The 13598-nt window shown below is 23.4% G+C and overlaps 1 protein-coding gene across 1 annotated transcript in view; it reads left to right on the forward strand.

The window, feature by feature from the left end:
• Positions 1–13598, forward strand: part of LOC117178510 (acylglycerol kinase, mitochondrial) — a 33538-nt gene that overhangs the window by 2217 nt on the left and 17723 nt on the right. Inside the window, exons 3-5 of the mRNA XM_033369937.1 lie at positions 2054–2444; positions 7490–7605; positions 12340–12527. Of these exons, the coding sequence (XP_033225828.1) occupies positions 2054–2444; positions 7490–7605; positions 12340–12527 (695 nt within the window). The remainder of the gene's footprint in view (positions 1–2053; positions 2445–7489; positions 7606–12339; positions 12528–13598) is intronic.

A 13598-nucleotide genomic window follows, 5' to 3' on the forward strand; every position in this document is an offset into this window, starting at 1 on the left:
TCAATTTATTTTGATAAGTTGTCTCTGTTAGTTGAAATTTTTTTTTTGTTTCGTAGAAATTAATCTCTTTGGTTGAAAATGTAGCTTTTCCAGTTGCAGATTCATGATTTTAGTTAAAAATTCATCAATTTGGTTGAAAATTGATATTGTTTGGCTTAAAATTCAACTGTTTGTTTGTAAATTTCTTTTCTTTAGTTCAAACTTCCACAATTTTGTTGAAAAATGCTGTATTTTGTTTTAAAAAAATTATCTTTTTGATTAGAAAATTAATCTTCTTGTTTCAAAAATAATCTTCTTGTTTAAAATTTTATCTTTTGGTTAAAAATTCAATTATTCCAGTTAAATGTTCATCATTTTAGTTAAAAATCACTCTTTTTTGTTTAAATTCCACTAGTTTGCTTGAAGACTAATCATTTGGTTGCAAATTCATAAATTTGGTTGAAAAATAATTTTTTTAAATGGGCATTTAACTGTTAAATTTTTGGTTGAAAATAGATTTTTTTTAGTTGAAAATTTTTGTATTTCGTAGAAAAATTGACTTTTTTTTATCAAAATTTAATCTTCTTGTTTAAAAATGTATCTTTTAGGTTGAAAATTCGTTGCTTTGGTTGAAAACTTCTTTGTTTCTTTGGTAGAAAATTAATATTTCTAACTTAAAATTTAACTTCCATTGTCGTTTAAAAATTAATTCTTTGTTTGTTGAAAATTCATGTATTTTATTTAAAAAATGTCTTTTTTGGTAGAAAATTAATCTTCTTCTTTGAAAATTTATTTTTGTTGTTAAAAATTAGATTAAATTAATTAAATTAATTAAATTAACTGTTTAATTTTTGGTTAAAAACTGATATTTTTTAGTTGAAAATTGATGTTTTTTTGTTAAAAAATCGCCTTTTTCATAAAAACTTAATGTTTTCGTTTAAAAATTCATCTTTTTGGTGAAAAATTAATTAATTTATCTAAAAATTTAACTATTCCATTTTGGTTCAAAACTTATCTAACTTATCTACTATCTTATTTAACTTTTTTCTAGATTTTCTAATTAAAAATTTAATTATTCTTTTTTTATTGAAAATTCATCTTTTTGGTTAAACATTAAAATATTCCAGGTAAATATTAATATTTTCTTTGAAAATGTGTCTTTTTAGTTGAAAATAAAACTGCTTGGTTGAAAGTTAAACTCTTTTGTTAGAAATTCTTCTTTTTAGTATAAAATTTATCTATTCCAGTTGGAGATTCATTATTTTAGTTAAAAATTCAATACTTGGTTAAAAATTTCTTTGATTTTTGTTTAAAATCGAAAATTAATTTCTTCAACTGAAAATTTATATAATCCATTTTTTGTTGAAAATTGATCTTTCCTAGTTAAAAAATAAAATTATTTGGTTGAGAATTGATCTTTTTAAACTTAAAATTGAATTATTTGGTTCACAATTCATATATTTTGTTGAGAAATTGTCTTTTTCGGTAGAAAATTCAATCATTTAGTCAAAAATCCACCTACCCTGTTGACAATGCAACAATTTTACATAAGAAGTTAGGATTTTGACACCTTTCAAATTGAATATAAAATAGTAACGACATTAATTTCACGTAATTATACACTGAATTTGAAGTCTAGGAAGATGAAATAAAATTTTTTTAAAGTTATTATTCAAATTAATGGACTTTAGAAACAAACTCAATAAATGAATAATTATGTTTTTAGTATTATTTAACTATTTAATAATCGATGGTGGTAATATATTTAATAATATCATCTTGTAATGAAATTTGTCAAAGCTTTCTAAAATCCCAACTAAATATATCAATTGAATCCCTAGAAATTGAAAAATAAACATATTAATAATAAACTCGTGAAACTGTGTACATATTTCGAGACAATTGTTTAAAAAAATGCAAAATATTTGGATAATAAGTGATACTTTGAAAAGTGATACCTGGAAAAAAAACTGGAATTGTCCGGCAATTTTTCCAGGATTTGAGCAGACACCCTGTTTTATAAACTGGTGGAACAAATAATTATAATTAGTACATAATTATTTTCGAAACCCAGGAAAGCAAAAAAATTGTTCGAGAAATATTGTGAGCCACTGCTGCATCTTGCTGGAATCGCAATAACGGTAATCCAAACCGAATCGGAGAGTCAAGCACGAACGCTTGTAGCGAATTTAAATACTCGAACGGATGCAATTATAGTGGCAGGGGGAGATGGCACTCTCTCAGACGTTGTTACAGGATTAATGAGAAAATGTCAATCTAATGTGACATATGTTAAACAGTGTCCAATAGGTGTTTTGCCATTAGGTCAAGTGAATAGGGTTGCAGATTCTCTATTAAAAAGAAAGGAGGATGCAACAGACGCTCGGGCCTTGGCTGAAGCCACGATGGCGATTGTTAGAGGAAATACGAGATTATTAGATACTGTTGAGGTTTCTCCAATTGAGGTAAGGGTCATTTTATATTATTTATTTAACAACCAAAACGATTGCAAATTAAGGTGAAATGTGAATAGTTGAATTGAAGAGGGAGGCCGCAGTTTAACGATTTTGTTGGTCATTTTACGGTAGTTCAAAGGATTTTAAAGATTTTAGGGTGTTTTTAAAATATTGTAAGACATTTTTTAACAGATTTATATCCATCCAATAGAATTTAAAATAGCTTAGGGTATTTAAAATAATCCAAGAACATTTCAGGAGATTTAGAATATTTCAAGGGATTTAAAAGAATTTGAAATACTTTAAGGTATTTCAAAAGACTCCAAGGAATTTTCAATAGATTATAATAGCTTAAAGGGATTCTAAAGAATTTTTAAGATTTTGAGGGTTTTTAAAAATTCCATAGAATTTTCAAAAGCCTTAGGAAATTTCAAGGGATTTAAAAGATTTCGAAATATTTTAGGGTATTTGAAAAGACTCCAAGGAATTCGTAATAGATTATAATAATTTGAAGGGATTCGATATTATTTTTATGATTTTAGGGTGTTTTACAAAAATCCAAGAAATTTTCAAGAGATTTAGATAGTTTCAAGGCATTTCAAAGAATTTGAAATATTTTAAGGTATTTCAAAAGATTCCAAAGAATTTGTAATAGATTATAATAGCTTAAAGGAATTCTAAAGAATTTTTAAGATGTTGAGGGTTTTAAAGGGATTCTAAAGGATTTCAAAAACTTTGAAGGTATTTTTTAAAATTACAAGGAATTTTCAAGAGCCTTAGAAAGTTTCAAGAGATTTCAAAAGATTCCAAGGGATTCCAAATAAATACTATTTTAAAGGAATTCTGGAGGATTTTTAATATTTCAGTGTTTTAAAAAAATCCAAGCAATTTTAAAGAATTCGAAATATTTTAGTGTATTTTAAAAGATTCCAAGGGATTCGAAATTATTTTTAAGATTCTAGGGTGTTTTAAAAATATCTAAGAAATTTTCAGGAGATTTAAAATATTTCAAGGAATTTACAAGAATTCGAAATACTTTAAGGTATCTCGAAAGATTTCAAGAGATTTCAAAAAATTCGAAATACTTTAGGGAATTCAAAAAGTTTTCAAGGGATTCTAAATAGATTATAATAGTTTAAAGAAATTCCGGAGGCTTTTTAATATTTTAGTGTTTTAAAAGAATCCAAGGAATTTTAAATAATTCGAAATATTTTAGGGAATTTCAAAAGACTCCAAGGAATTTTCAATAGATTATAAAGAATGTTAAAGATTTTTAGGGTTTTTAAAAATTCCATAGAATTTTCAAGAGCTTTAGAAAGTTTCAAGGGATTTTAAAGAATTCGAAATACTTTAAGGTATTTTCAAAGATTCCATGGAATTTATAATTGATTATGATATTTTGAAGGGATTCTAAGATATTTAAACAATTTTGAGGGTATTTTTAAAAATTACAAAGAATTTTCAAGAGATCTTGAAAGTTTAAAGATATTTTAAAATATTTGAAATACTTTAGTTCATTTAAAAAGATTCCAAGGAAATTCTAATAGACTACAATAATTTGAAGGGATTTTAAAGCATTAAAAAGATTTTGAGGCTATTTTTAAAATTTCCAAAGGATATTAAAGAATTCCAAATATTTTACGGTATTTCAAAAGATTCCTAGGAATTTTTAATACATTATAATAGCGTAAAGAGATTCTCAAGAATTTTGAAGATTTTTAAAAATTCCATACAATTTTCAAGAGCTTTAGAAAGTTTCAAAGATTTAAAAGAATTCGAAATATTTTAAGGTATTTCGAAATATTCCAAGGAATTTTTAATAGCTAATAATAATTTTTAAATAGATTATAATAGCTTAAAGGGATTCAAAAGAATTTTTAAGATTTCGAGGGTTTTTAAAAATTCCATAGAATTGTCAAGAGCTTTAGAAAGTTTCAACGTATTTAAAAGAATTCGAAATATTTTAGAGTATTTTAAAAGATTTCAGGGAATTCGTAATAAATAATAATAATATTTTGAAGGGATTTCAAATTATTTTTAAACTGTGACGGAATTTAAAAGAAAATCTAAGGAGCTTCAAGAGATTTAGAATTTTTTATGCAATTTCAAAGAATTCGAATGATTTTAAGGTATTTCAAAAGAGTCTAAGGAATTTTAAAACGATTATAAAAGGACTTTCTAAGATTTTAGGATATTTTTACAAAATCCTAGATTTTTCAAGAGCTTTAGAAAGTTTCAAGGCATTTAAAAAAAAGAAATATTTTAGGATATTTTCAAAGAATTCAATTAGTATTTAATAGATTAGAGTAATTTCAAGGATTTTCAAAGATTTAAAAAAGATTTTTGGGTATTTCAAAAGATTCCGAAGATTTTAAAATATATTTCAAACATTTTCAAGAGTTTTAAAAAGTGTCAATGGATTTGAAATATTTTAGAGTATTGTGAAAACTGCCAAGATATTTTTTATTAATTTGGATAATTTTTTAGGTATTCCAGAGAATTTTTAAAGATTTCCAACGAATTTTCAATTGCATCAAAAAGTTTCAAGAGATTTTCAAGAGCTTTAGAAAGTTTTAAAGTATTTCGAAAGATTTCAAAGGGGTTTAAATAATTTAGGGTATTGTACAATATTCCAGAGAATTTTTTATATATGTGGATAATGTGGATAATTTAGAGGTATTCCAAAGGATTTTAAGATTTTAGCACATTTTTAAAACTTCCATGAAAGTTTAAAGAGCTTTAAAAAGTTGCAAGGGATTTCAGAATATATAAAATATTGTAATGGATCTCAAAAATATTACTTAAAAGAAAGAAGAAAAAATTAAGGGATTTCTTAGGATTTCAAATATTTTTTAAAAAATCAAAGATTTTAGGATATTTCTAAAAAAAATCCGAGAAAATTTCAAGCAATTTCTTCAAGAGTTTAGAAAAACTTCAAGGGATTCCAAAAGATTGTACACTATTTTAAATATTTTACAGGATTTGAAATATTCTAAGGAATTTAAAAAGATCACAAGGAATTTTTTATTGATTTTCAATCAATATTGATAATTTGAATGTATTCCAAAATATTTTAAAGATTCAGAATTTTATAAGATTTCGGGGATTTTCAATGAAGTTGAAAGATTTTTAAAAGTTCTCAAGGCATTTCTAATAAATTTTCCAGGAATTTTAGGAAAAGTAAAATTTCATGGAATGTTACGCGAGTTTAGAATATTATAATGGGTTTCAACGAATTTTTTCCCAAGATACAGGGATTTCGTAGGATATTGAAGGATTTCAGATGATTTTAAAGGTGTCAAAGTCTTTTTAAAAACGCCAACAAATGATCAAAATCTTTATAAAGTTTCAAGGGATTTAAAAAATATTCCAAGAAATTTTAAATATATTTCAATCATTTAAAACTATTTACAAAATTTTAGGGTATTTTTAAAAATTCCAAGAAATTTTCAAGATTTTTTAAAAGTTGCAAATTACTTGAAATATTTTTGGGTATTATAAGATACTCCAAGAAATTTTAAAATAAATCCGGCTAATTTGCATGTATTCCAAAGGTTTTTAAATATTTTAGGGCAATTTTAAAACTTTCATGGAATTTTTAAGAGATTAAAAAATGTTCGTGAAATTTCTCAGGATTCGAGAAATTTTAAGGGGTTTTAATATCTCTCATCAGATTTCATGTATATATACGGGATTTTATCATATTTTAAAGAATTGATTTATCAGAATTGAGGAATTTCCTAGGATTTCAAAGATTTTTAAATATATGAAGGTATTACAGAAGATTTTAAAGAATTTAAATAATTTTAAAATATTTAAAAAGATTTCAAGACATTTTCAATTAATTTCAATTTTGCTTAAAGCTTTACAAAATTTCAAGATATTAAAACAGATTTTAAAGAATTTGAAACATTTTAGGGTATTTTTAAGAATTCCAAGGAATTTTCAAGAATGTTAAAAATGCACTAATTTCATGAGATTTCAAAGCATTTAAAATATTTTCGGGTGATTTAAATAAGATTTCAAAGGATTTGAAATATATAAAGGAATTTATCAATATTTCAAGGAAATTTTAATGAAGGGGTTGAAACTAGTTCCCGAACTCAAAATTTAATTTAAAAAGAAAGTTTTTACACAAAAATGATTGAAAATAGCGAATTTTTCATGCCAATGCAGATTTGATTCAAAACAGGAATAGGTCCTAATTATATAAAAAAATATTTACTTCTAGTATTTATGGGGTAAAATGAGGCAACTGAATTTTAAGGTTGGGTCCTGGATTCCAAAAGAGTGTCATTTAGAAATTTTGAAATATTTTTTGCAATTTATTTGAATTTATTTTAAATATATCCTGAATTTATTTGAAATTCATCCTGAATTCTTAATAATTCATATTGAATCCCTTTAAATTTCTTGGAACGCTCTTGAATTTGTTTAATTCACTCAATTCAATGGAATTCAAAAAATTATTTGTTGTTTTATTCATCCTGAAGTATTTTAAATTGACCTTAAATTATAAGACATTTCATCATATTATTTTGAATTCCGTGATTTTTTCTAAACTTCTTTCAAACTTACAGAATTCAATGAACCTTTTCATATTTTGAATCATTTTCAATTCGTTAAATTTACATAAATTTCATCAAATACTTTTGAACTCTTTTAATTTCGAAAGAACATTATTCACATTATTATTACACATTAGTCACTTTTAGTTACTTTTTAGTTTAGAAATAAGTATTTTTTTCAACTGTTTTTTCAAGTAAATTAGACTGACATTCCTGATAATAATAAATTTTAAAAATTTATAATTAAGCATTAAATTTGTATTATGTCATTTATAAAAGATTCTGAAGTTGTTAAAAATGTTAAAAATTTTTGTCTTTAATTATTAATGGCCAGGAAAAATGAACAATTAGTCAGGGAATCTTTTTAATGAAGTTTTTTGGCCACTGTTATATTTTTTAATTATTTATTTAAAAGCCAAAACTTAAACAGAAAAGAAGATTCCAAAATGTAGTATATTTGAAACTGCTTATATTTTTGGGTTTCAGAAAGATCCTGAAGATCCAGTGAAACCGGCATATGCTGTTGGTGCAATAGAATGGGGAGCCTGGAAAGATGCTAATTCGAGAGTTGATAAATATTGGTATTGGGGTTCTTTAAGAAGGTAATTTATTTTGAACTTGCAATGAGTAATTTATTTTCTCTTTAATATAGGATCTTACAGGCGAAATATAATTTCAGAACTTATAATTCACGCCTTTAAAAGTAAACACATTAGAAGGTTTAAAAATGTAAACTGTAATCCTCATTTATTTTAAAATTTACTAATCTGAAATAAGAAAGAGCAAAGGAATAAAAAAATCGTAATATCTTATCATACTATCAATCATATGGATGAATTGTTTCCCCTTTTTTGAGGTCAAGAAATGCGAATAATTTCTGATTTTATTATGTTTTAACCGTATATTTTTATAATCAGAGTAGACAACTTAATTTATAGTACATTACAATTTTTAATTGAAAAATAAACAATACAATTTTAATAACAGGTTGTCTAACCGACCAGGAAAACCTGGAATTGTTAGTGAATTTTTCTGTACCTGGAAAAACCTGGAAATGTCAGGGAAATTTTTTCACGAGTGTGTATAATTTTTTTTTTTAATCGCAGTAAAAATTAAATAACAATGATTCTTTATTTGTCAAAGTAGTTTTATATTATTAACTTTTTCTTGAAAACTCGTTTTTTTCTTTTTGAAATTAATTTTTTAAACTGAAAGTTTACCTATTATATTTTGGTTAAAAATTGATCAATTTCAGTTGAAAAATCAAGTATGTCGTTGAAACTGCTTGTTATGTTGTTGGAAAGTTACCAGTTTCTTGACAATATTTTCTCTCCCTTTAGAGAAAAATCTTTCATAGTTAAAAATTCAAGTCATGTTGAAAAGTCGTATTTTTTGGTAGAATTAAACTGTTTTTGATTAAAAATGTATATATTTTTTGATTAAAATATCAACTAATACAAATTTTTGTTCAGAATTCACCTTTTTGGAATGCAAATTTTATTGCTTTGTTAAAAGTTAAACCCTTTTATTAAAAACTAATTTTTGTTGTTGAAGGTTTCTCATTTAAATTTTACATTTATTTTGGCTTAAAATTATTTTTTTTTTTGCTGAGAATTTAATTGTTATAGTTAAAACTTAAACTGTTTTGTTGAAAAATGTTTTAGTTTTTAATTTTTTCTTAAACTGAAAATGTAATTATTTCAATAGAATATTCCATCACTTTATTTAAACATCCCTCTCTATTTTAAAATTAATTTTTTGAACTGAAAAATTATGTATTCAATTTTGTTTTGAAAAATTATCTTTTTTAGTTGAAAAATCGTATTTTTTGCAGAAATTGTTTTGGTTGAAAATTAATTTTTTATTTTAAATTTAACTATTCTAGTTAAAGATTAATCATTTTAGTAAAAAATTCATCACTTTGTTTGAAAATATAACTGTTAAAAAAATTAGTTTTCTTTCGGTTGAAAATGATTATTTCCTTTAACTGAAAATGTAACTAATTAGTCCAATTGGATATTCTATCATTTCAGCTGAAAATATCATCTATTTAGTTGAACATTAGTATGTTTTTAACTGAAAATTTTACTATTTATTTTTTTTGACAATTTATCTTTTTTAGTTTAAAATTAATGTATATTGTTAAAAATTCGTCTTCTTTGGTAGAAATTATTCTTCTTGGTTGAAAATTCAACTATTCCAGTGAAATATTCATTATTTTAGTTAAAAACTAATCTTTTTGTTTAAAAATTCAAGCATTTTGTTGAAAAATCGTCCTTTTTGATAGAAAATTAATCATTGGGTTTGAAAATTTATATTTTTCGTTGAAAATCCAAATATTCCGGATAAATATTCATAATTTTATTTGTAAACTTATCTTGTTGGTTTAAAATTGTTTTTTTTTTTTATTTCAAAATCTAACTATTTCGTTGAAAGTTCATGTATTTTGTTAAAAAATCGTATTTTTTGGCGAAAAATTAATAAAACTGGACTGGTTAGAAGTTAAACTCTTTTGTTAGAAATTCATTTCTTTAGTTTAAGACTCATTTATTCCAGTTGAAGATTCGTCATTTTGTTGTTGAAAGTTCATCACTTTGGTGGAAAATTGGTTGGTATTCTTATGAAAAATTAATTATTTTAATTAAATTTAACTAATTTATAGTTTAAAAATTTTTTTTTTTTGTTTCGAAATTCAACTATTTTGTTGCAAATTAATATTTTCAGTTGAAATATATATTTTATTTTTATTTATTTATATTTAAGAATATATTGTAACATCAGTTACCCCCTGAATAAAGGCCATTAAACAGATAATCAAAATCTCTTTTTAATGATTTAAAAAGTACAGTTGAGCAATATTAGGTTGAATATTTTTATTTCGAGATCAAAAAATTATTCTTTTAGAAGTTTTTTTTTTATAAAGAAGTTATATACATACAATTTCCAAATTATATAAACCGGAGAAAACCGGGAAGTGACAGTGAATTTATTTTTTGACCAGGAAGTTAAAAAAAAATTTAGAATAAAAATGTTGTCCAACTTCGATTTCAATCGTTTTTTAAACATAATTTTTCAAATTGTGATTTTTATAAATTATATCATTCAGTTTAGAATGCTTAATTCAAAAATCTTTCACTTAAAAAATGTTCCATTTTATATTTTTAATTTTCAAAAGCATATATTTTAATTTAAAAAAATTTTAAATGCAGTTTTAAAGGCTTAAAAAATTAGAAGTTTTTAAAATCGAAGATTTTTTAAAATAAAAAATAGGGTGGCCGCGGGACGGGGAAACCAGGAATTTAACGAATTTTCATAAGCAAAATCTACCCAAGTTCGATTTTAACAGTTTTTAAAATAAATAATGTGCAGTTCTGAAGATTTAAACAATTAAAAATTAAAAGCATTTGAAGTTGATTTTTTTTGATAAAAAACATTTTTATTTTATCAACTGTAAATATAAATAAATTCTAGATCCGTTTCAAATTTGAGAATTTCCAGATTGTATCTATTTCAATCCGAAAGTCTTAATAAGAATTGAAAATAATATATCATTTATTCCGATAATTTTATTTTTAAATCAGAATTTTCATGATTTATCAAAAATATATTTTTAATTCAGAGTTTCAGGTCTTCCTTTATATCATTTTTTATATTACATTTAATAAATAAATTTATTAATATATTATTTCTATTAATTTTTTTAGACATTAAAAAATGTAAACGTGCGTTTTAATATTTTCAACTTAAAAATAAATCCATAATAATATAGCCATAATTAAAGGTTTTTATTAAATTGAAAATATTGTGAGTCTCAATTATTTAATTTGTATCCTATTTAATTTGAAATTTCTTAATGTAGAAAAAGAAAAAGTATTTAATATTTAGCAATATTTTACTGTTCATTTAGGATGAGTAACTTTAAAACAAATATTTAAAAGAAAACAATTTGAAACTGAATTGTTTTACATAGAAAGCTTTGAATCTTTAGATTTTCGAAGAACTTTTAATCTTTTAGCGTTACAATTTTGATTTTCTATTTAAAAAGTGTTTAATTTATAAGTGATGCTTTTAAATTTTGACGCATAAATAACAATTGAACTCTTATCATTTGTAGAACAAATTTGAGTAATTTTAAGAGATATTTAGAAGTTTTGAAAAGATTTAAAATTAATTAAAAACTTGAAATTATTTCAAATAATTTAAACGAAGTGTGTTCATATTTTTTTCAGAACTTCTAAATATATTTTAAAATTAATCGAAATTTTTCTACAATTTTGGAAATTCTGCAAAGTAAAAAAAATCCTTAAAATCTTCCATAATTTTTCAAGGTTAAAAATCATTTTCAATTTTCCTAAGAATCTTAACAAAATAGTTTATTCTTTTGAAGTCTTTCACAATTCTTAAAAAACTTCTAAATTTTGTGTTTGAAATCTGCAAAAATCTGCATTTTATATTAAATTCGGCTGTAAGTATTTCAAATTATTTCAAGTTCTAAACATAATTCGAATATTTTTAAAACTTCTAAATATCTCTTAAAATTACTAATGTTTTTACAAATAATAAGTGTTCTATTGTTATTTATAAGTTCAAAATTATTTTTTTTTTAATTTGCAGGATTTTCTAAAAGTTATAGAAAAAAATCAACTCACTTTGAAATATATTTAAAAGTTCCGAAAAAAAATTCAAAAACTATTTTGAATTTGGAAAAATTGTAAATCACTTCTAGATTTCTCAAGATTTTGAAATAAAATTTTTAAACTTTTGAAGCATGCCTAGACTATTTAAAATAAAAATAATTTAACTTCTAATTTAAGAACTGTTAGGTTTAAAAAATTATTTTTCAATTTTTAATGCCTCTAACTTAAAATTACTTTAAATAATATAATTTTGAAAATTATTAAAGTTCATTGCTTGATTCTTTAATTTAGACTATTGAAAATGTTAATGTGGATTTGTATTTCTGGAACTTAATCTGAATCTTTGAGCTCTATAATTTATAAAAGTTCTAAATTTTGCAGTTTAATTGCATTTCATTTAAAATTGTTTAATTGAAAATTGTTACTACCTTCACAATTTTTGAATTGAAAAACTTTTAAACTTCAATTTTAAAAGTTTGGTATTTAAGGGCTCCACTTTGAATGCTTTAATTTGTTATTTATTGCTTATTACTTCATATGGAAAAATGCTTAGAATATATTTTGATTTTTTAAATTTTATTGGCCGTGAAAAATGCTTGCGAACCGGGAAAAAACCGGGACATGATTGGTAATTTTCTTCTTCGATTGAAACGGTCAACCTGAACTTGTTCAATAAAGTATCATGAATTTTGATTGCAGATATGTTACTTACGTTTTTAATGGACGTAAGGATGACTTAAATTGGAATTGCAATGGTGTTATTCGCTATTCTGACCCATGTGACGGTTGCTCACGTTGCTACCAAGAACAATATTCTTTTAGTAAAACACAAGCTGAAAAAAGATGGTGGCACGCATTTGTTCCTCGAATCAACACTGCACCGAGAGGTAAAATTTAGGAATAGAAAAATTAGAAAATCTATTATTCCTTACAAATTTAGATCAACTTGTTTTTCAGTTCATAATTAAGAAATATCCGGCTAGTCGTTTTTATCGAGGAAAAAAACTCCCGGGGCTTTCCCGGTTTGCAAAAATTGTACATAGTCAATGAAATTGAAAAATTCGAACTGAAATATTTTGCATTTCAAGTAATCAGAACTGAACTTAAAATGGAAAAATTCACTTAAAATGGAACTCTTGAATATTAAAACTGAAGCTTTTGAATCTTTCCAAATGAATAATTTTGAATAACATTCTTCACTGAAAATTTAACTATTCTACTTTTGGTTAAAAATTGATCATTTCTAGCTGAAAATTCAAGTATGTCGTTCAATCTGCATGTATTTTTTTTGGAAATTTACCATTTTGTTGACAATAATTTCTCTTTTGACAGAAAAATATTTCATAGTTACAAGTTCAATTCATGTTGAAAAGTCATTTTTTTTTTGTTTAAAAATTAAAATCTTTTTTGATTGGAATGACTACTACATTTTTATCCAGAATTAATTTATTTTAGAGTTAAAATTTTTATACTTGGTTAAAAGTTAAACCCTTTTGTTAAAAACTAATTTTTCTTATTGACGGTTCATCATTTTTATTGAAAGTTTATCTATTTGGATGAAAATTGAGCAGCTTTGTTGAAGATTCCATTTTTGTTCGGCTGAAATTTAATTTTTTTACTTCCACTTGAATATTCCATTGCTTTAGTTAAAAATGCATCTTGTTCGATTAAAATTACTTTTTTTTTATACTGAAAATTTAAGTATTCAATTTTTGTTTGAAAAAGTACCATTTTTAGTTGAAAAATATATTTTTTGGTAGAAAGTAATTTTCTTGGTTGAAAATGAATCTTTATGGTTAAAATTTAACTATTCCAGTGGAAAATTAATAATTTAATTTGAAAATCCAGTACTTTGTTTGAAAATGTAACTATTTAAAAATAATAAGTTTTCTTTTGGCTAAAGCTTTTTTTTCTACTGAAAATGTAATTAACTATTTCTATTGGATATTCAATCATTT

Source organism: Belonocnema kinseyi, chromosome 8 (genome assembly GCF_010883055.1).
Source record: "Belonocnema kinseyi isolate 2016_QV_RU_SX_M_011 chromosome 8, B_treatae_v1, whole genome shotgun sequence".
Taxonomy (NCBI): Eukaryota; Metazoa; Arthropoda; class Insecta; order Hymenoptera; family Cynipidae; genus Belonocnema; species Belonocnema kinseyi.